Source organism: Tachypleus tridentatus, chromosome 13 (genome assembly GCF_004210375.1).
Source record: "Tachypleus tridentatus isolate NWPU-2018 chromosome 13, ASM421037v1, whole genome shotgun sequence".
NCBI lineage: Eukaryota > Metazoa > Arthropoda > Merostomata > Xiphosura > Limulidae > Tachypleus > Tachypleus tridentatus.
The window spans coordinates 22,144,339-22,169,305 of NC_134837.1; the positions used below are offsets into that span (position 1 = coordinate 22,144,339).

The window sequence follows — 24,967 nt, forward strand, 5'->3', positions numbered from 1 at the left end:
GTTTGCAGGTGGTTTGAACTTGTTCCAAAGGTTTTGGCAACTATAGCATCTCGAGAAGTAATTTGTTTTGAAGGAAATGAGATGTCAGGAGCCCAGTATAAAAGTGACATAGTTCATTCTTTGTGCTCAAACAAGTAAGGTTTAAGTTGTAATTTATGTTAGTATTGTTGATTGTTTTTAATGAGAATCTGCAGCTGTTTACATCATTTGAGCAACTCTGAAAGAGGTTAACAATATACCAGGTGTGTTGAACTGTAAACACTTCATAGATAGGTGTTTGTTATAAATGTTATAAACACGTGCACTTTTACAACAGCTTACACTTGTAGAATGATTTCATGAGAAGAAATTTGGAAGAAAGTGTGTGTGACTACAGATGTTGCTGATAGGTATGTGTGTGGCTATAAACACATTGTCAGCAAGTGTTTTTGACTAAAAACATAACATTATAGTATATTTATGTAACACATTTTCATCAAGTGTGTATCTTATGTAAATCAGTATTGGCTTATATATAAATAAATAGATAAATAGTTCAATAACAATAAATTTCAGCTATTGCTAACAGGCAATTTAACTCAACACTATTAAATAATTGAAAAAAGTATTATAATTTATGCATTTATTTCCATTTCTGGTTAACAATCTGCAGTTGTAAATGATTAAAACTTGTGATAATAGCACCCAAAAAAAAAAAAAGCATTGGGGATATTATATCTATCAAACCAAATCCAAACTTTTGAAATTAAAGAAGTTGATCATCATGGAAAATCAAAACAAGGATGTAGAGGTGAGTTCCTAAACCCCCAGCATCTCACATAATGCTTTTTGCTGTCTGCAGCCAGATGGGGAAGGCAATTACCCTTAAAGTTATTTAAGATTTAAAAGAAGAAACAAAACCACACAAGATTTCTATAATATAGTACTACCAACTATTACCCATATAAAGATCTTAAAATATGAAAATGCAAGTAAGAAAACTTGCTTGTAAATTGTAAAGGATTTATTCAAGTATAGTACAGGAAACCTGAAGCAGCCTAAGCTACTGTACGTTGGTCTTTACAATTATAATGTAGTGAGTGAAAAACTGTTTTGTTTAAACTGAGTTAGTTATTTAAGGTCACCCTTGATAAGTTAATGACTTCTAAGTAAGGAGTTTTTACATGATTGAAAGTTTATTTAAAATAAATTTGTTATAGAAAATAGTAAAAAAAACCCTTTAGTTGTATGTCTCTGTATCCATTGTTTGTTAGTTTATTTATGTATAAGGAAACATTATCCATTATATAATATTCCATAACAGTTAAAAATCACTATAATATTCCATAATAATTTAAATAAAACACTAATACCTCATTATGGTTTAAAACCATTTTATATCATCCCATAATAGTTTTTAAAAAAATACACTATGTTATCCCATAATAGTTTTAAAAAAAGCACTATAGCATCCCATAATGGTTATAAAACTTTAACATCCCTTAATAGTAAAACATAACTTTTAAATTATCCTATAAAAACACACACTTTTGTTGCTAAGCAATAAAACCCCTAATTGGAACTAAGGTTGTTATGGAAAACATATGCTGGCTTTTATATATGGCACAAAGCTCAACAACTTTATTAAAATGATTTGAGTAAAATTAAATGGAAGATATCTTGTGGTATTATTGTGTCTGTGCAAGTTACTCCATTTATGGATCCAAGCAACTTAATTATATCATGAAATATTTTAGTTTTACACAAATACACACAAGTAAAAATAAAAAATTTAGAAGACAAATAAAGAAAGAATTATAAAGTGGTTTTTGGTAACATACATGAAGGAAACAATTAAATAGGAAATTACAAGTATTTTATAGGACTATTCATAAAAGTTTTATAGTTAAAAACAAGTTAGTAACTAGTGGTGTGTAACAGTTAAAAATAGAAACAAAAACTAAAGTAGGATATATTTCTCTGGATTAAGGAGTATATATAACTATCCATAAGTGCTAAGTATAGTATTGGGAATGTGAACCTTATGTGAGAAATAGCTGAACAGTCAGATTCCTAGATATAGTCATCTCTAATTTTATAATAATAATAATATTTAAAATGTCAGCATGACTGATTGTACGTATTTATAACCAACTGTTATTTTGTTTTGTTCTGTAAACACTATAGGTTATGATTAGAAACAACTTTTTAGCAGACTTAACAATATCAGGCCTAGCTTAGCCAGGTGGTTAAGGCACTTAACTCCTAATCCAAGGGCCATGGGTTTGAATCCCCATTACACCAAATATGCGTACTCTTTCAGCTGTGGGTGTGTTATAATGTGGTGGTCAGTCCCACTATTTTTTGGCAGTGGGTTGTGATGACTAGCTGTCTTCCATCTAGTTTACACTGCTAAATTAGGGATGGGTAGCACAGATAGCCTTTGTGTAGCTTTGCATGAAATCCAAATGCAAACAACACATAACAACATATTATATTGTGTTTCATAACACATTATTAGCCAGCAGGTTTGTTTTGTATGACTGTGTAATTTTGTGTATAATAGCGAGTATGTTTAAGATTTACAACATCTGTTTGGGACTGTTGTTGAAAACATTGAGTAAATTGTTTCATCTTACAATAGAGATATTGTAATAATATTTAGCAACTGTAAAATTTAATTTGAACATACATGATTGTAATTTTGAATATAGTATATAAAATCACTTCAGTCACTGATTTTAAACAGCTATCAAAGTAATGAACATTTATGAAGCTCAATTTTTTGCAACATTTGTAATACTGGATATAAATATTTTATGTTAATGTGTTTCTGTGTTACACTATTTTTAATTCTGCTCTTATTAATAACTTAATTATATTGTACTTTGACAGAGTTTCTGTGGTAACAATTGCATTACATTTTAATATTGGATGTAGCTGGTTGAAAGTAAATTATTCTGTGTTTCACTTGACTTAGTTTTACTCTGATTTACAGAGTAAATATCAATATAAATATAATATCAGTTATATATATGTGTGTATATTGTCATATTTAGATTAGCACATGAGCTAAGAATTAATTAAAAGTTTAAACATTTTGAAAACTAAATTTTGATATGTCTGAGTAATGATATTGCTTCAAGTAAATACTTCCAAACTAGTTGGTATGATGTATCAGGTAGCAACAATTCATATGTACAGCTTGTTGTCATATTATTTTTCCATATATTTTCATTTCATAACTAATGTGCAGATAGTGATTTAGCTATCAGCAAAGTATGTGTCAATAATTTGTTGATTTCCATTTTATTTTATACAATATATATTGGAAAAAATTGATCTAAAATTATTAATTTATTTATCTAGAAGTAAATGAGTTAAAATTGATATTTAGTTTGCAAAACTGTTTGGCAGGTGGAATCCTAAGATTGCTGTGCATTTGGCTTCAATGTTCAGGTAAATATCTTGTTTTTAACTTTACTTTGCAGAAAATAATAAAATAGAAATGAAAGTCATGGTGTTCATACTATTATATGTATACTTAATAAAGAGAATTCAAATTCATAATGAAAATTAGAAGGAAAGCAACTCATCTGACAAAGGTTTGGTATAGAAATACAACTAAAATAATTTACAAACTCAAATTACAGGGAACATCCCAATATACATTAGTTGTGCTAAAATTTGAAAATATAATGAAGGGAAAGAGTATGGTTAGTCTTTACTACTTTCTGTATGGAAAGTACTGTGAATTATGTTTGTGATTTCATCAACTATCATCAAAGTGATGGATATTGTTGTTTTTGTTGCTATTTAACCCTTTCGTAACTTGTCAGAGTTCAAAGACCATGTCTTTATAAAGCCATCATATCTTTATATTTTGCTGGGATATGGCTTATATATTGAATCAAACACTGTGGCTCCTATCAACTTTTTTCCATTTTTTTGAAATGGTTTCTTATATACTCTTACTACAGTATATGATGTGAATAACCAATTGACAACTTAGAATGTCTTCATAGTGGTTTGTTCAGCCATTTTAATCTTTTAAAAAGCTACTGCCTTGTTTCAATCCAAGTTTTCAAGGAGGTAGGTTATGTCTTTAATCTGTTCAAAGTTTCATATTTTTTAAAATAAAAAAAATCGTAGTTACTAAGCTTAATAAATTATAGTGGAATTCTGGTATCAAAGTAGTTATTTATGATTTTTTTGCTATTTATATATATGAAACCTAAAAAAATATTTTGTTTGATATCCTCAATGTGTGAAATTGTAAAAGGCTTGGCAACATATGTCCAGTAACAACTGAGCAAAAAGGTTGCAGCGGGAATAGCTAATTCTTTACTTCTTGATTTATTGTTCTATATTTAAACTTATTTAGTTTAATAATTTCTAAATAATAATTATATGTATATATAATGTATATTACAAAATATTAGTTCACTAAAACACAGCCAAGACAGGGAAGATGAAAGGTTAGTTTTTTATTACTGATACATGACCTGAGTGAACATGTACCATGTCAATGCAAGTGATGTAATGTCAACTAGGCATGACTGGAAGACCAGTATAATAAAAAATAATAAATATATATACTCATATATAGCATTATGAGACTTAAGCTACTTAGGCTAAATAGTAGTATTTGTGTGTTATAATATGTAGTCGTTTTAGTATGAAAAGCATAATTTATATTTATTTCCTAATTTTTTATAATGGTTATGAGGTTGGTTAAGTGAAAGACCCTACATAGTTAGAGTATAGAAAATATAAATGTTTTATTGGAAACCAACATTTGAAATGTATTTAGGAGGTTTTAGAGATTACACATTTGAGATGTTTGGGACAAAGAATATTTTTTAAAAATTAAAACATAAAATCCCTTTGCACTCAGATGAGCAAAGAAACAGACTCTATTTTCACAAACAAATCTTTTAGTAAAAATATTTCACTAAAAAATCTGATTTTTTTTGTGTATAAAATGTTTGAAATACACCTACTGTATCAAGAGTTATAGTGCATATTCTTAATATGTGCAAATGTGTAGAAGAACCTGTGTATATTATACTGAGCCCATTGTGAAATGGTTAAATAAAGATGTTAAAAACCACAGTGCAAAAAACAACTTGAACAAGAATAAAACTTTCAGCTTTTTCCAGTAGAAATTGTTCTAATTTTGTTCATTAACATGCTTTACTGATGTTATAATTTTGAATACATAAACTGTATTATTAAACTTTGCAAGGTGATAAATGACAAGAGAAGCTCACAATTTTCAGTTCCCAACACCATTGTGGATATCTCTTGTGTCATTTTAAAATTTGTTACCCAGCAGTATTTTCAGTTTCTTTTAAAGTGGCATATGATTACATCATGCCTGTTATGGCATGCTTTATTACATTTCATTTCTCTCTGCTCTTTGTATTAGGTATGTAGGATGTGCAATCTAATAAGACCATTCTCTTTATGTGCTTCCTTTGTGGCCTTGTGTAATCTGTGAACTGTGAAAAAATGAAATAGATGTTGCCATCCTCACTAGCATCATATCCTATTCACTTAAGCAATACTTTTGTGATAAAATAGTTTGGGACTTGCCTTCTAAACTTTATTCACTTGTGCAGTATCTCCATGGAATTAATGATAGATAAGATTCTTTCAAGTTAATTTTTATCTGTTTCTTTGGATATGTGGATATAAGAGTTACACTTAAGCAGTCTGAACAGTGGATCACATAGGAAAAAAAAAAGTGGTTGTTGTTTGTCTTGGGCATTTGTTGCAAAATGTTTCAAGAAGCAATATGCAAGTACATTTATCCATTTCTTTCCAAATTAGTTTTTTTTCTTAATGTGTTACAAAAATGCATCAAACTATTTCTAGGATACTTCATACAAAAGGTTTTTGGTTAAATTTGTTTGATCAGTATTTTGATCTTGTTATTAAATGACAGGTGTGGTATCTTATTAGCACAATTAATTTATCAGTGGCTTAGTTGATGCTTTGAAACTGTAAGTTGAAAATAACATAATATTCCAGTGTGTTGCTTGAGTGAAAATTAATCTTCATTTTTTTTTTCCTTTTGGTATAAGCTGTTTTAAGTGTCTAGCCTAAAGGTTACTAAAAATTTTTAACTGTATTTTGGATGTTTTCAAGTATTTTTACAGCTTGCAGTGTAATATTCTCTGAGAATTAGCCAAATTATATTTATTCCTTTTTCAACATCTTATAGAAGACTAAGAACTCTTGTTTTCACTCTAAGAACTCTTCTACTTGAATGTAAATGCTATCATCTGTGAACTTTTTTTAGAAGATCTGCCCTTTTCTGTTGGCTAGGGCAAAGTGTGTATGTCGTAACCTTTCACAGAGTTACATTCAAAATGTATTTGAACTACTTTATTTTAAATGTGTATGAATAAATTGATCATCAAAACATAGTTAATAAATCAAATTTTAATATTATGTAAGTTTTAAGATTTTAATTTAATAAGGAAATATTTTTTAAAAACTCTGTCTTCTCTTGTATGAGAATTGGGACGTTTGTTCTCTAGATCTTCAGTCTTCTGTACTTTATTTATCACTCTTTCAAGAAGTACAGATTTTAACATAAACTACTCATTGTAATATATTATTACTCAAGCAGAATGAAATTTTTATAGCCTTCAGTTTTATCTGTTTAAGAAGCCAGAAACTAGAAAATATGACCCACTTGCTTGTCACATCTCTTTCACAAATTGCCAGTAGTTCTCTCTCGGATATTTTATATCATATTTCTTATAATCATTAGAAAACCACAGTTATAATCAATCAAATGATATACTAATACTGCATTGATTTTTGTACAAGGAATTGTATGTTGTGCTTCTAGTTTTGACACCCTTTTTCCCATAGGAAATGCATTTACAAGCTTATCTGAATTTTAAATGGCTCTTATCTTGTAGTTAAAAAGTAAAAAAAAATATGATAATTTAGGACATTATTTTGTTGTTGTTGTTGTTATTTTGTGTTCTTAGATTTATTATTTAAATAAAAATTATTTAGTGTAATAGTACCATTGGTATAAGAAAACAGGCTTAAGTTTCATCAACCAGAAAAATTAAGAAGGCCAAGGTAAGTACCATATTTCTAGTTTTTCACGTGTATTCTTTATTTATTATTATTATAAGATCTCCATTAATAAAAAACCGACCTGTCTTGGCATCATGCCATGTTTTCAAATAGTAAGTTCCAGAAGGCACTGTTTGGTAGAAATAAACTACTTGACTCTACTATTTAGAATATTTTTTTCAGATTTGAAATTCATGAAGTATGAAAAAAGATAGAACTGTATATAGCAGTAATGGCTTTAGAGACTTCAGTGTTTCCATCTTTGTCAGACTTAATATCATACTCCTGGCTTCCTTCTACTCTAATTTCATTTTGACCTATCAGGGCACTTGTCTTTCTCATTACTCTTCCTTTTCAACTTTCAGATGCTGTGATTTGCTTTATTTGAGCATGAATTTTAAGGTAAGCAGCATCTACAAATGCCACAAGCAGAACAGTTTCCTTTATTTCTATGTTTATATTCCTGGCAATTCATTTTACATATTTCCCTTACAAGTATATTTTTTTAATCAGAAGTTCTTAGATTGTGTTATTGGTATATAATCACATTTTTCAGCTCTGACATTTTTTTTCTCCTAAATTTGGTTAATTTTTTTTAAACTGAGAGCCATAGATATAATTAAATCATAAAATTTAGAAACCTGATTAGTTAGGTTAAAGTGATAATTTCATATACTAACAAAGTTCACCATTTTCTTTGAAAATTACAAATTTTTTCCAAGCATGTGTGCCCTTAGAATTCCAACATGTCTGTACTCATTTATAGATTTCTATTTATGCCTTTGTTTATGATGTAGGCTTAATCATAAAGATGTTACTGACCTAATTTTTTGTTTATGAACATTAATTGTACAATAAAGTGTAGATTATTATTTACCATTAATAGAAATATTCAAATATTAAACATCTAGACTGTTACTAATATATTTTATACCTTAACAGAGCTAACCCTTGTCTGATTATACTATTAACTTTATGGTGGTGAGTAACTCTCAGGTTGCCATATTTTGCAAGAAAAACAAATACTTTAGGCACTCAAACCCAAAAAAGGTCACTCGTTTGCCAATTTTAAGTAATGCAGTTCTATTGAAAAGCCAAAGTAACACAAGATATAATCACATGAAACAAAAATTTTAAGATTGAGAATTTTGTAAATATTTCTTTCTGAAATTAAGAAGATAAAACTTGGAAGGTCAAATTATATATTTTTTTTTCCTGCCAATCTTATTGACTTTAATAAACAAGTTAAAGTTTGAATGTAACAATGTGAAAGACATAACAAGCACAAAGGAGCTAGGTATTGATGCAAAGGGTTAACACAAATAAATGCAACAAGTCTTTGAGTTTAATATTCTGTTTATTTAATATTCATTTGCTTTATTGTAGATGTATGTTAGATATAATTGGTATTATTGTTAAACAGTCACTTCACTAAACCTTGAAGTTAGAATAGTTAGAACTTTAAGGTTAAGTTACTGATATGTGAAGATGGTAGTATGAAAATGGAATAATCAGTGATACCTAGTTCATTTACAATCTGTACTGGCTGTTAGAGCACTAGTTAACTCTCTTTCAACATATAGGCTTGATTAATTTGACCAATCACATAACCTCTTTGTACTCATCTAAAATCTTTATAGATTTAATACTTCTAACTTTCAATTTAGTGTCTATATCTTTACAGAATTTGACTTGACAGTCTGTCAGTTAACATTACAAGTTTTTCACATATAAAAAATTATATTTTTTGTGAAGCATTTTTAATAAACTGCAATAAAGATTTGCATGATTATAGTGAGGATTTGTTTTGAATAGTCTATGTGAAAAGTAATTTTCATGTTAAGATTAAAAATACTTTTTCTCATCCTAAAATTTCATATTTTATTTGTGAAATCTCTAAAACTGTCTAAATACATTTCCAACATGTTTTTAGAAATAAAACTGTCAAAATGTCAAATGTTTTGAAAGTGTATTCTTACAAAATGTTTGCCAGTGAATTTATGATATTTTTATTGAGTTAGTCATACAAAAAATAGAAACTTCTCTGTACCTTGCTGTTTTCATATTTTATTTGAGTAACCTCTAGAACCTATTGATACATTACATTGTTTTTCTGATCAACTTTATATTTTATCTATTATTTTCCTCAGAGAGAAATATATATTGAATGCTGTAAAATTTGATTTTGCCTTATTACTATCTATACTATATGTGTCAAATATATATTTAATGCATGGCATCATACTGGGGCTGGTAGAAAGCATTTTTTGCACAAAGAAGTGTAGTGAACTGCCAATCATTGTTTGATAATTTATTTAAGCATTTCCTCTTGAAATTAACAGATTAAAACTTTGATAATATTAAAACTTGAATTATAAACTATATACTGATGGTAAATTTAATTGTTTATAGTGATGTTAAAGTAGTGAATATTTTGAATGTAACTCTTGTTTATCCACTCGAATGGATTTAATCACATTTGCTCTAAAATGTGGGAGAAATCTGTATTTAGTGATTGGTGGCCAGTGAAAGAAAAGTACATATCTTGGATTAAAAACTACAGGAAGATCATGAACAGAACATACTATATTTATTCAAAAAAAAGTTGCTCAATGTATCTATGATAGAGAAATCTACATTGTCATACTATGCTGAGAGTAGGTTTTAACATTAATACCAAATAATACATTTTTATCCATTTTTCAAGCAGTTTAGCTATTGTAATTATTTTTTTTAGAGACTTTGTGAGGATTCTGGTGCAAGTGAGGTTTTTTTTATATAACTGGACAAGTACTGCACATTACCTAAAACAATTTCTATAAGGAAACATGCAAATTAAGAGATTAAGAAAGAGCAGCTACTGCTGTTGGAGAAATTTGTTACACTTAGAGTTGCAAACCTAAAAAACAGAAATTGCTTTTCTTAATGTAAATAATGCAAACAGTAGACCTAAACCAACTTATTGATGCACCAACAGAGAAGAGATATTCAAAGTTACTGCTTTTAACTATAGTATAAGTATTGTCAATATGCACATACAGACACGTTTTACTGGAATGGACAAAATAACAAAGTGGTTTAGTTTTCTGTAACTATCTAAATAAAGCAAGTTGATGTAATGTGATTGGAAAAAAAAATTTACAACTCATCTATAGTGAGATTTTGTCTAGCTAATTTCTGTTACAACTGATAAAAGTATTATCTTTCATTAAAAAAGCAATTTAAACAGTGGGAATGTTGTAAGTAGGAGCATCACTTGATAGTGGTCATTGTCTAAGGGTTAGTGAAACAACAAGCTTGAAGAAATTAGATGATCTGTTGTTAATATAACTTTGCTTTTTCAAAATTAATACAGAGATTTTACTTTTTTGGCTTTATCAGTGACTGTAATGACGGTGTAACAATCATTCAGTAAATTCAAACCTATCAAAACTTATTTACGAAATAATATGAACCAAGAGCATATAAATTTTCTTTCTTTAGTAAAATGGCTAAAGAATTAATCTGAAATATCTCATTGATGTTTTTACTAACAAGAAGGCAAGAAAAATGGAAGTTAATATTTAATTTTTCTGTTCTTATATTTTTATTGTTTTTAATTTGTTTAAAAATATTTTGATTTTAGTACTGTTAGTATGTGTATCTGTTACAAAAACAAATTTATTTATTTTGTGCTCATATTATTTTGGGGGGGGGGTGCTTTATGAAAGTTTGTGAGAGGGGGAAGCTCAAAAACTGTAGTTATGCCATTGTATAGATAAATAATCCTTATAGAATTTGCACACATAGGGGAGAATTCCTTAAACCAGCTGAATATGCAGATAAATTTGAAAAGTTTTATGGATATCTTATTGCTACAAATGTTTTTGAGGTCGTCCTTAAAATAATGTTGCAATAATATGTTTTTAGATCTACTGTTTTTGAACTATATTTTAGTAATGCTCTTAAATTTTCAGTGTTTGAATAACTTATACTATAGGTTGCCAAGCATCTGGAATTCTTAAATCTACTAACAACAAAAGTTTAATTGAATTCAGAGGTTTTGCTTTGAATAGAAATGTAAAAGTGCATCCACAATGTTTGTTTAGATGATAGCTCTGTTATTGTTGTTTATGAATAAGATGCATCATTTGTAACAGTTGTATAAACATAGACACTTTTTTCAGATTGTTTCTTTGTGTCTGCTAGTACTGGGTTAATGCAATGATCCTAAAATTCTCAATAATCCAGGGTGTGAAAACTGTAAAAAAGAGGAGAAAACTCAAAAACGTGTAATACTTTTTTTTTCCCCTAAACGATTGAACCTATAGAAGTCATATTCAAGTTTGTTAGGTAAACTTATAAACACAAATTAAGAGTGTCAAAATATTTGATTGTTCAATAAGTGTTTCTGAGCATAATTTAGTATCATAATGTTTCAATATATGAAGTAAAATTAGATAAATATACATACATTTTCTTAATTTTATATTTTTATGCAGTGATTTAACAATGAACATATCTTAGCAGCTCTTTGTTTCATCAGTTGTATATACAGATAATTGTTTCACACTTGACAGAGATACATGTAAAAAAAACATAAACAAAACAGACTGATAAACAGTCTTTAGGTTTAAGTTAAATTTCTAAGAGCTCTAAATATAGAGTGCACAATATCCATATTATCTTCTTGAACATTCTGTGATAAGTTGAAATGAACATTCTTAGGGATACACCATTAAGCCAACAAGAGTTAAAGCTGGTCTTGGACAAGTTACTGAAATTTTTACCAGATCTTGATCTACAAGAAACACCTTCTTTGACCTATCAACTCCTGTTACTGGCTGCTAAGGTAATACTTTTAATGTTTTAGTTTTATTCCTAATTTCTTAAAATCATATGTACTGTACTTTCTAAATATGTTTTGTAAATATTCAGCTGTTATTTATCAACAGTGCAGTGAAATTATGATTTGTTTCAAAATAAAGCCCCAGATAGCAGTATGTTGTTTTAATATCTGGAAATATTCCATTCAAGATAAATAATTAAACATAACATTTTTTATTATATTGAATGTGATTGATATAGGTTAAGAAACGAATGTTTTTTCTTTATAAGTATGAGAATGTATTCTTATAGTGTTATATACTTATGAATTAAATGTAGAATAATTTTTGATATAGGGGCCAAGAAAAATAATTTTAAATGAACTGGTCAGATTTTTCAATCAATTAGATGAGAAATTTTCCATGCAACAGAATCAAGATACTGAAATGTGAGTGTCATCTAATTCTTAACGTAATTATAATCTTTTAATGTATGCTTCTTTGGGCTTATTATGATTATTATTATTTTATTTTTTACTGGGAATGTACCAATTTTAGGTGATGCTTTTTATGCAAAAAAATGTAGTTTGAATAATTGACTAATTTCTAAGAAAATAAGTATAAGATGTGAAGTTAGACTAGTTTGTTTTAATAGTTAGACATTTGGAAAATAAACTAAACATTTGCATTTTTTTATCCAGTTAATAACATTTTTTTTCATTTTTTGTTGGTCACTAAACCTGCTACTTATGAAGTTACTGATACATTGTGTAAGAAATTTTGTCTAATGGATGTTGAATATCTTTAAAGAAACACAAAAATAGTAAGGTGAAAAAATAAAATTACAAAGAGAGAAGAGGGAAAATATTTTTATTAAAAGAACAAAATAGTTTAGTACTTTTATTTTGTTAATTTTCTGTAATTTTCAAGTTGTTTTTAGTGCTTTGTGCTCTGCTTTTGTTGTCCCATTGATTGTAACGTTTTAGAAATCAATGGTGAATGCACATTCATTGTCTATCAGTGTTTTCACTTGTGGAAGATTTCAAAGGGTAACTTGTGTAAATAATGAGAATTTTGGCATATTCTGGGGCACAGATTTCCTTCGGAGCTGTCATCTAGAACATGTTAATTGCTAGTTTTAAGAATATGATCTTAAAAATTGTTTCTTTGTCTCTTTCTGGATTTAGAGTTAGCCAACAAACAAAGAAGCAACATACAGAACAAAAGTCTTTATTTAACAAAAACACAATTAAGAATATATACAATACACAGTAACAAAATAATGGTTGTGAATATATTGAACTGGTGGGGGAAATGTGGAAAAGCCTTTAATAAATCTCTTACCACTCTTGTATAAGTACCCCCCCTCCCTTCACCTGTAGACTGAAATAAAAAAGAAAGTTAAACTAAAAGAAAAATAACCCTTGAGAGATAAGGCAAAATTGCAGCTACTGATCAATTGACATTATGTAGATGAGAATAAGGTTGTAGATTTAGTGTACCTGGATTTTCAGAAAGCAAATGATAAGGTTCTACATAAAATTTGTAAAAAGAAATATCTGTTGGTGTGAGGGAGTAGTTGGTTTACTGCATAGAAAAGTAGGTGGATTTAAGAAAGTCAGAATGGATTAATTTCACATAGGGAGTTCAAGGTTAAAAGCTTTTATCTCTTTGATTTACTTCAATTACAACATATGAATAAATGATCAATAAATTAATTAGATTTGCTGATATTTGGATGTACATGAATGTTCAGCTGAGGTTGTTATTTAGTTTTCATAACAGTGGTGTTAAAAGTTGATTATTTTAAAAATGATTGTCAGGACAAGTTTTGTTATTTAACTTTCTGTGAGTTATGCATTGTATATGCAGTGTAATTGTTGAACTAGACTTTTGTAGTATTGTTGATGTCTTACACAAAACTTCTGACTTTTCTCATTATGTTTAATATTGTTACTAGAGTCTAGATATTTATAGATTTTTATGTGCAGATACAAAGAGAAGATTAAATTAGTAACAACACAAGTTAATGAAAGCAAAAGTGAAGATACTGTATGACTGTCAGTTAATCCATAATGGAAGTTTCTAATGTAAAAGTATAATAGCCTGTATTGTAACAACAGAGATAAACAATAATGATTCGTCTTGTCAAAGAGTATTCTAAAGTAATTGAATCCATATCTGTGGACTCTGATGAAAAGAAGACAGTTATCTGGATACAGCTGTGGTAACCAATCAATTATAGTGGTGATATTTTAGTGAGTTTTACAGCTCATATTATGATTACTGAGATAGAGAAGAATAATTTTTCTTGTAATTTGGTTTTAAAGTAACTGAACCAACTTGTATAGAATTTTGATTAAAAAAAATAATTATTTAAAGCTTTATATACAGTTGTAAGTTACTGGCTAATGTAAATGAACTTGTTACTGATAGTATTGTGATACCAGAGGAGGGAAGAAATAATTATTCTTGTCCATTGGGTTCTAAAGCAACTAAACATGACTATCTAGAATTTTGAGAGAAAAAAAAATTTAAAACTTTAGATTCAATTGTGCTAACCAGTAGTGTAATGAATTTTTGTAAATATTTTTTATTTGTTTTGGATATATTATTTTAAAACAAATGGATTGTGTGCTGTCAAGTTATTGTTGAAATTTATTGTCAATGAGTCACAAACTTGTAGAGTAAAAAATTCTTCCCTATAAAAATGCAATACTGATGATATTAAGGTCTTTCTTACTGCTGGCAGCGAAGAGGAAAATGCTGCTTTACCAAAGGATTTAAACCATTTGGTAAGTTAGACAAATAAATGGGAGATGACTTGTAATTATAATAAATGCAAGGTAATGCATGAGACAGATATCATAATTTGAATTATGAGTATAATTTTAACGGATAACCTTCACAGTATTATGGAAGAAAAGGATCTTGATGTATTGGTTGATTAGTCTTTACCCAGCTTGTAACTGTGGAAGTATCCATGAGAGTAATTATGTTATGATTTTTAACAATGTGTACATATCTTTAAATTTTTTTGAAATTTATTAGTCAACATTACGAGGTTTTCATAAACAAAATTAATGTTTTTGAATTAAGTCTTAAGATTTTTTAATTAAAACGTTTTTCATAAAAGTTTTTCTTTCAGAATGTTGACTGTCCAACATGCAAATTAATTTTAATTTAAGATCAAGAATACATTTATGTATTGCAACATTTTCATATTTCATATGCAAACTCTCTATAATCTACAGATAAGTATCATATTTTTCAGAAAAAAAATGTTATTTTCACAACTGTTTCTCTGTATGGATTGATTCGATTTCACTGACTTCATAACCTCCATAAAAAAAATTAGGATATAAATATAAACAAGGTTTTTTTTCTCATTCTAGAATGACTAAAGATTATATCATGAGAATATGAATATTTACTCTAAATAGCATAAATTTCACAACATAAATTGTATATATATTTGTTTTTATTATATTCACCTTTCAGCTGTGCTTTCATTTTTCCATATTCCATAAAATAAAACTGACCGTTATTCTTTACAAAGTGACCTGTCTTGACTGTGTTTCAACGGACGGGTATTTTTTAAAATAGTCACATTTTAGTTTTAGTAAATTATGTGTGTGCATGTGTGTATATACATGTGTGTGTGTATATGTATATCATTATGCATCATTACTCTTTATAAATAAGTTTGTAAGTTTAAAAATGGAACTGTAAATAAAGAATTATAGAAAATAATTATCTCTTCTAGTTATGAACTTGGAACTCATTTGCTGCTGCTTGTAAGTTGGGAAGTTTCACATATTGAGGATATGAAACAAAATTTTTCTTTTGGTTTTATATATATACATTTTGAAATAATCAAAAATTATTGTAAATTACAATATTAATACTGTAGAATTCTACTACAATTTATCAAACATAGTAACTAAGATGTATTTGGGTATAAAAAATATGAAAGTTTGAGCTCACTAAAGATTTACCTTATCTGATATCTGCCATGAAAAGAAAGGGTTTTCCATGTAAGTATGTTACAAAGACTTGGAGGATCACAAGGGAAACATGGTGAGCTTTCAATTGGTTATTCACACATCGTAGACAGAAGTAGATGTATGTAAGCAAGTGTTTTCAAAAATGGAAAGAGGAGTTACTGTGTTTGATTCACTGAATGTAGCTGTGTCTCATTAAATGGAAGAGATAGGGGGTTCTTATTTTGTTTTAACTTGACAGTATTGGAAATTTGAGATCCCAATTCATAAGAAAAATTTAGACTTTGTACTTGGACATACAAACATAATTTGAACCATGCTACATTGTGCATACCATATGACACAAAAATCAATATTTAGGATTTCATTTTTTTTAATACTTACTTTTAAAATAAGAAATCAGCTAATAGATCATACTAAAATTTGGTTTGTAGTCTACAGTTTTGTACCAAACTTATTGACATACATTTATAAAATAGTAGTGCAATAAAATTTGAGTGAGAGTCAACAAATGTGAATTGATATGGCCTTTGACCTATTGACTATAGCAATAAGGTTAAACCATACAAGCAGTATGCTACAGTTAGTTTTAAGGCAAATAGAATTTTAAGTTTTATCTATATAAATACTGAACATGGGTCTAAAGAGGCTGTAATTTCATTGTCTAGGTAATTTATTAGGCCAGATTTCAAGTACTATGTTTAATCTTGACATACTTACTTTAGGAAGGGCATTGAATTGTGGGAAAGGGCTCAGGAAAAGGCCATTATGATGGAAAGGTTGTCATATGAGTATAGATTAAAATCTCCAAAAATTGTTTACTATAGAAAAAGAAGAGGTAAATGGAATGTTATTGAGGCATCTGGAATTGTTTAGGAAATTGATAATGTTGGAGATGCTCAAGATGATGAGATATAATCACTTGTAGTAAAAATGTATTCTCAAGATGGCTAGTATGGGTATTAAAACTGGCAATTAAGACTTTATGGTTTAGTAGATCAAGAATAGATTTAAATGACCAGTTTTGATGTAATCTCTATCTTCACAGAAGTTCCAACTCCCAAGATACCAACTCATTGATACACATTCCCAGCAACAGATTAGCAACCCTTACAGAATTCACTATCACTAAAACTAACTTCACGTTCAACGACCAAAGCTGCCTACAAATAAATGGCTTAAGTATGGGTAATCCCATGTTCCCAGTTTTTTAGGACACATTTAATCTCAAGCGATCATTTCAGCCTTACACCCAACACTATACTGATACAGATGTGTTTAGGATACGATCGATAGATTCACATTTACAGAGCATATACTTAGTTTTTCAAACATACGCCTCAATGTTAAGTTCACTTGCAAACATGAGAAAACTAACAAAATTGCATTTCTCAATCTCTAATTCACAAAAACCAATACACAATTCAAAACAGAAATTAACAGAAATACCACTCATACTGGACTGTACATTGCTTGGGACTAAGCACATGAAACAAAGCAAAAACTCAACATATTGATAAACCAAATAAACACAGCCACAAGACTATTGCTCACCCAATAATATTAATGATGAAGTTAACAAAATAAAAACACTTAATCAACATCAACAAAATTCTTCCAGAAACCATTGAAAAAAACACACACACACACACATGTTGATCAACAACACAGTTAACAACAAACAAACAATAAATGTGAAGAAACAACAAACTATAAAACCTTACACTGCTTAAAATCAGCAAAAAAATAACCAACATTTGGAAACAACTCGTAACAAAATGCAACATTCCATTAAACACTAAAGTCTATAAAATGTAAAAACTACACTGACAGACACAACACCAACATTATTTATAAAATACAGTGTAACAACTGTCATGACTTTTATATTGGAGAAACAAGCTGGAAAGTGGAAACCAGATTCAAAGAATGGAAAAAAACACCTTTATACATTTTCTGAACATTGAAAATCAAATAAACACAACAAAAACTCCCAGATACTAGGAAAGGAAACATATATAAACAAATGCAAAATCAAAGAAGCCCTACTTAGATAGCAACCAAAATCAAAATTAAACCAATATAAAGGAACACCTTTATACCTATACTAATTAATAACCTACCATCTAACTGCACTCATTAATGTTCGTCTCTAAGACATGCCTGGCAACTGTAAGTTGCAAACTCTCTTTGTTAACCTGAAAATGATTTATGAAGATCAAAACATTGTTCTGTACAATATTTTAATTAAAGTTTTAATACCCATACCAGCCTTCTTGAGAATACAATATTGAAGATTATTTTTTGTATTTCATGGTGAAAACGGTAGGACTAGGGAACACAAATGTAAATTTTTGGCACTGTATGAATCATCTTCAGCTAAGATAGTTTTACTTTTCTGACAGGATAGTTGACATTTGGAATGGTCTTTCTTAAAATGTGGTGGATGCAGTTAACTTAAGGGAATACTTTAAAAATATTTGAATATTAAGGACTGGCATTGAGTGTTTTATTTTAAAGTTCAGTTTAGTGGGTGTGGTGCCCTAGATGGACAAAGAGGTCTCTTGCTGTCCATAAAATTATATGCATATGTAGGTAAAATTAAATATCCCAACTCTTGTTGGACATCACAAGATCCTGATAATGGTCATTACATAACCCACAGTTTAGTGGGTGTGATGTCCTTAACTCATATGTATGTAACATTGCACACCCCAACTCTCAATACTGATAAGAAGAAGTGTATTTTAAAACAGAAAAATGCAGTTCAAACGTTTAACAAAACTAGTGAAAAAGAAATGTGTATATGTAACACTATTCTTTATTTTCACACTTTAAATATATTAGAAAAAAATATTTAGCCATTACTTGAAACAATACTGCAACAAAATGCATGGCTTTGAGTAAGAAGTGTCTAAGTACTTAACATAAATTCTAAGAATGCTGCAGTGCCTTAAAAATGGTTCATAAGCACAGTTTACACAAATGAGCTTAAACAGAAGCTGTGAGAAAACATTAAGTATTCAAGCACAAGATCCAAAATAAGCAGGTTATCCACAGGATGAGCTGTTATGTTCCCATAACATATGTGTTTCTGATAAGAATAGTATTTGATGTATTTTAATGGAAATGCCAGCCATCTCAAGAGAAAAGGCAAAGAAGGATAACTTAGAAATAAAATGGAAATGATAAAATGTCACTATTCAAATTCCATCTCTTCAAAGAACATTATCTTTACCAAAAAGCAAAAGGAAATTACATTGAGCTAAAAACAATGCTATAGATTTAATCACAGAGAAGCAATCTTGTAGATTTCTTTTTGTCATGCATCAAAAAGGTATGATATAAATGTCCAAAAGAAATTGTAAATTGTAGACCAAAAGAATGACCAAGCATTAAGTTGCATAATTTAACATTAGTACCTAAGCTGTTCTTCAAAGTGTTACATAAGCAGATATAAAAAGTTAATGAACAAATGTTCACAGTTAAATTCATCTTGAGAAATATGAATCCTGTTGTTAGCTTACGTACAATGTCAGAAACTTTAATGAATGAAAAATTCACACCTTTACCTCAGCAGCTTACATTTTGGGAATATTCAACTGAAATGCAGAGTTAAAACCCCCTGATAAATAATCGTTCATCGTATCCACATATAAAAGCAAGAAGCAGCACAAACCCTTTCATGACATTTGTTAAAAACATATAGAAGTCTTAACATTCAAATAAGAAAGATCCTTTACACAGAAAAGATATTTTTTGTACTTAAAGGTGAGAATAGTAGGACTAGGGGATACAAATGTAACTTGTAATGGGGTAAGAGTCATCTTTAGTAAAGATAGTGTTATTTTTTAAAAGTGGTTGGTCTATGGAATGAGTTTGAAAATGAGCTCGTCTCTTAGCAAAATCTTCTCTTTTTGTTGGTTATAACAATAATTATCAGAGAAAATATTAACATTTTGTGAAAGACATGTAGAAATGGGGCATGGCATGTATGTAATTTTCTAGTTATTATCTTGGTAAAGTAATAAGCTTGCATGATATAAATTTACATTATGGTACAGTAACATCTACAGTGTGAGTTTGAAAATTGGACTAAGCTCAGAGGGCATATATGAATAATTCAGAGAGATGATGATAAGTGAAAGAAGGAAAGATTAAAATCTCACCAACTATTTTCTTTTAAAATTAAGAACCAAAACTTAACATTTGGTACAAAAATGGTTTATAATTCAAATATAAAAAAATAAGTTACATAATATTAAAATTTGATATATTAACTATGACTTGATGCTATATTTACTGACATAGATTTACTGTACATTGATGATTAATTAAAAAAAAACAAATCAAACTAAAATATCAAATTGTAATAGTCACTTTTATTTTTTTATATTAAAATGAAATAGATACACTAGCACATGTACAGTGAAACATTTAAATGGTAATTGTTCTTAAAGTAGTGATGAATCAATATAACTTGTGAAGTCAGCCCAATCTCTTGGATGAGAATTTATATGTAGTATGACTATTTATTGGGCTGCTTACATTTGTCTTATGTCATTCCATGTTTGTTTCAGTAAGAAAAATGCATTTGTTTTTAAGTAAGGATGAGTGACTTCAAGGGACTGTTAGCAAAATGCTTAGATTTTGATGGAATAGGTGCATTCAGCACAATAGAACATTAGGTTTGCCATGTAGCTGCAGAGATGTTTGCTCTTGGGTGCTATTATCCTTTGTCATTTTACTACACTTAGTCATAACATAAACAAAGCCAAATTTCTCAGGCACTGCACTTCATACATGTGGTTTAGGCCTGTTTCCATTCCAGTGGCAGAAAATAAAGCTGTATATCTCAGGCCATCAGAAGTGAAGTAAAGAGCTATCCTTACTGTAAGAAGATACATATTTAATGGTCAATTAACAGATGAGAGTCTTCTGTGCAAAAGAGAAAGTTTGAAGTAACTTGAGTAAATCTTTGTGTCTAAACTGAACTGGAATTAAAATATAAATTTTGAGAAAAAAACAAAAACATACTAAGGGTGTAGCTTACTCATGGCACTCTTATACCTCAGTCACAAATACCATTAATATTCATATAACCCCTTATTTTATGACCATTCTGGTAATTATCCAGCACTAGAAAAAAGAAAAGAAAAGGTATCGCAAAAAATGTGTAATTACTAAACTAATTATTAATTAATAATTTTAAACACACATTTCAATACTAATTGTTACTCTTTCAACTGTTGTGCAGTCTTTCTGCATGCAGTTATTTGCTTGTTTCTGCTAAATATCAAAGAATAAAGAATACTAATATTTTTAAAAACTTTAATAAATATAAAATTCAAAATGTTTAGTTTAATTCAATATTTGCATGCATTTTGTTTTTTTTAAAATGCTTTCTCATTCAAGTTCAAAATTTAAGATATTTAGAAAAAAAGTGAAGTTAATATAATTTATACTTGGATTTAGCCTGGTGACATGAAGAACCTATTTAACTAACTATTATTTAGAACCAAATTGAAACATGTTTTGCAATGAATTTTGAAACAACCAGTTAAATTATTGAAAGCATTTTCGTTACAGAAGTAGAATTTTTTTTTTATCAGACCAGATTTTGCATTAATGGAAGCCCCTCACAATGTGGAGCTCGCTAGACAAACTGAAGGAACAATAATTCTGCATGTGACATTTGCTGCCAAGCAAGATCAAGAACTTGGAAAGGAATTTGTTAAAATGTTAAAGGTCTGTGAAATGTTTGTGTTTACATATGAAAGAAACTTAAATGTTCTTATTCATATTTCCTTCTCATTCTCGCAGGTTTCTCACTGTTTATGGGCCAAATGAATACAGAATGTATTTTGTAAGAAAGTCTTTAATCTCAATAGAAATTGACATTGTATACATTGTTCTCTTTCAGTCAGAGGCACTGACTGACTGAGCATCTTCATGTTAATTCATGATTAAATGCACAAAAGCCTGGCATTGCCAGGTGGTTAAAGCACTTGATTTGTAATCTGAGAGTCATTCATGGGTTGGAATTCCTGTCACACCAAACATGCTCACCCTTTTAGCCATTGGGGATGTTATAATGTGACAGTGAATCTCACTATTCGTTGATAAAAGAGTAGCCCAAGAGTTGGCAGTGGGTGGTGATGACTAGTTGCCTTCCCTCTAGTCTTACACTGCTAAATTTGGGGGATGGGTAGCACAGATAGCCATTATGTAGCTCTGAGTGAAATTCAAAACAAACCAAACCAAAATACACAAAAATCAAATAATAGGATTTCTGAATCTATAAAAACTTTCTCCCAGATTATGTAGCATGTGAAATATAACAGTTAAAATTTTTAAATCATCAATAGTAATAATATGCTGAAGTTCACTTGTATTTGAGACTTAAAATGAGATGATACAAATAAAATGAACTAGTATCACTAATTAACGATATTTCAGCATATATAGAAATTCCTAAACAGAAAAAAATAATGAATCACCTTTTCTTATTTTAACAACATAAGTATATAAACTCTTGGGAAGAAATTAGTATCATGAAAAACTTTTAATTTCTTATTGCCTTTCAAATTAGTCATTTATTCACAAAAAATATTTTTGGAAAAGCCACTTTTTTGGACACACAGACCAAAAACATTGTTATCAGAGAGATGTTAATTTATGTTTTCACACCCTGTAGGTACAGCAGTAAGTCTATGGATTTACAATGCTAAAATCCACTTGTACATGTTTTTATATTTACATTTTATTGCTCTTTGAACCATGTCTAACTACTATTTAAGGAATGTGGGGCTCATGTTAAACTGTTGAATTATATAACTCAAAAGCTACTCTGAGTTACTCTTGCATAATTCATGAAAAGTTGTTATATTATTATTTCTTTTACTTAATTTAGCCTTAACTAACCCAATTTTTATATTTTAGTTAATTTTATAATAATAAATATAAAATACACATGAAAAGCAAGAAATAAATTACTTACCTGGACTTTTTTTTTTTTTTTGCTGTTGATTGTTTATGGTGACACTTAACCCTACATTTTGTACTAATGGTCATTTTGCAATAAATAAAGAGAAATTAACATTTTTCTGCACAGTAAACAACATGCAGTTTGATAAATGAAAACCTTGGCTTTCTTCTATTGGTCAAAAATAATATATATTAAATGTAAGAGAGAGTTTTTGATAAATCCAGAAAGAGAGAATGTGACAGGTGGACGAGTGGCAAAAGGGGTCTAATATTTTATATGATGGCTTTGTAACCAGAAAAAGATTTAAGTCTATGAAAATCATGTATTTTCTGACCAACAACAACATCTTAATGAGTAATTTGTTAGATTTTGTGCTGGAGAATAAATAAATTAGGGTCACCTAGAGACATAATGACACATTTCTCACATTAGAGGAATTCAGGATTTGAATGTCATCTTGTAAAATTAAGAACTTAAAAATTAAATAATCTTAATATTTGATTTATTACCTTTTTGATGCCATGTTTATTTGTGTATGTTGACAATAAACTTTCATAAAATTCTGAATGTAATCCTATGAAATATTGAGATGTACTTTTTGACTTACCTGATACAAAAGGGTTAATGCACCATGTATTAGATATAAAAAGAAAAAAATATATATATTATAATATATCTAACATGCTTTAAGTTTTTAGAGCTGCATATCTATTACTTATTCAATTTTTTGAGCAGTTTGTGAAAATTAAGAAGATAACTTTCCTAAATGATTATTGAAGACTTGAACTTGACTTGTAAATTTTTGCAAAAATTAAAGTTATCTGGCTTTCTTAGCCTGTGTTGTTTAGGTTATTTTGGTGACCTTAAAGGTGCAATAAAGGTGGTCACATATACGTTTGGAAAATAAATTTGTTTAAGTTGTTGTTTAACTTTTTTAATACTTGCATTATCCAGTGCCATTTCAAATGCACCTTTGCAACTCTATGTTCAAAATATTATTTTGAAATGTAATTCTAGTCTGTTTCATTTTGTGCAGGAGATGGTGTAAAAGAGATGATAAATAATTATGATAATCTTGTTAATTGTAAGAATGGAAGTATCTAAACTTTTAAATAAAATGACTAAGATGAGACATCAGCCTTGCACAATAATTTACTTCTGAAGTTAAAAAAATCAAGAATCTCTACATGTTTTAGTGGAAATAATTCTACCATCTTCAGGAGAATAAACCACAAACTACACATAAAGTTTATTGTAAACCTAATGTATCTGTATAATTTGTATGTTTATAATGGCACCATTTTCAACAATAATTTCCAAAAGTTTATTACTATGGCTTCTGGTCCTGAATCTCTGTTTATATTCATTTTATTTTTAACAATTTGTAAGGATTATCTTATATTGAGTAATCTTTTTTTTTTTTTTGTTATTTTTACATTATTCCACTCGACAGTGTGTAGAGTTTGCCACAAGCTCTGCCAAAGCCATTTCATCTGTTTTTAATTTGTACACTACATTCTGATGTCTTTCACTCTAATTTTAAGTTCCTACTTGTGTGTCCAGTATAACGTAGACCATAAGTACATGAACTTTCATATATTCTACATATATCCCATAATTCAGTTTTACCTTTCAAACCATTAGTTGTATGACTTACTTTAATATAAATGTTACTGGACAATTAATATCTTTCCTGGACATTTTACCTGTTTTTATTGAACACTGTGAAACATAAGGGAAACATATTCTCTCTATTTGTACATGTTTATTATCTATACTTCTGCATTTTTACTCTGTAGATATTTAAACTGTGTGGTTCACAAAAATGAACTTAAGATTCACTATCAGTGAACAAGCTTTAATGAAAACAACTTTCAACATTTTCATGTGTTCTCTTGAGCTAAATTTTGTAACACTTTTATACAAATATCAGTGTTTAGTGGCATATTTATGCAAAACTACACAAGGGCTATCTGCATTAGCTGTACCTTCTTTTAAACTTGCAGAGGAAAGGCACCAAGCCAACAGAAGTCATTACCAACTTTTAGAACACTTTAATTGAACAGTGGAATTTGACTGTCACTCTT

At 28.8% G+C, this 24,967-nt stretch overlaps 1 protein-coding gene across 9 annotated transcripts in view; it reads left to right on the plus strand.

The window, feature by feature from the left end:
- Positions 1–24,967, plus strand: part of FANCI (Fanconi anemia complementation group I) — a 140,791-nt gene that overhangs the window by 37,465 nt on the left and 78,359 nt on the right. For 2 of the 9 annotated variants that reach the window (XM_076474378.1, XM_076474379.1), the window contains exons 6-12: positions 9–134; positions 3,397–3,438; positions 11,791–11,914; positions 12,298–12,337; positions 14,621–14,683; positions 15,655–15,685; positions 21,505–21,640. In XM_076474378.1, coding sequence (XP_076330493.1) covers positions 9–134; positions 3,397–3,438; positions 11,791–11,914; positions 12,298–12,337; positions 14,621–14,683; positions 15,655–15,685; positions 21,505–21,640 — 562 coding nt within the window. Of the gene's footprint in view, positions 1–8; positions 135–3,396; positions 3,439–11,790; positions 11,915–12,245; positions 12,338–14,620; positions 14,684–15,654; positions 15,686–21,504; positions 21,641–24,967 lie in introns of those variants that run through there. The other 7 variants (XM_076474380.1, XM_076474381.1, XM_076474384.1 and 4 more) reach the window with 6 other exon arrangements.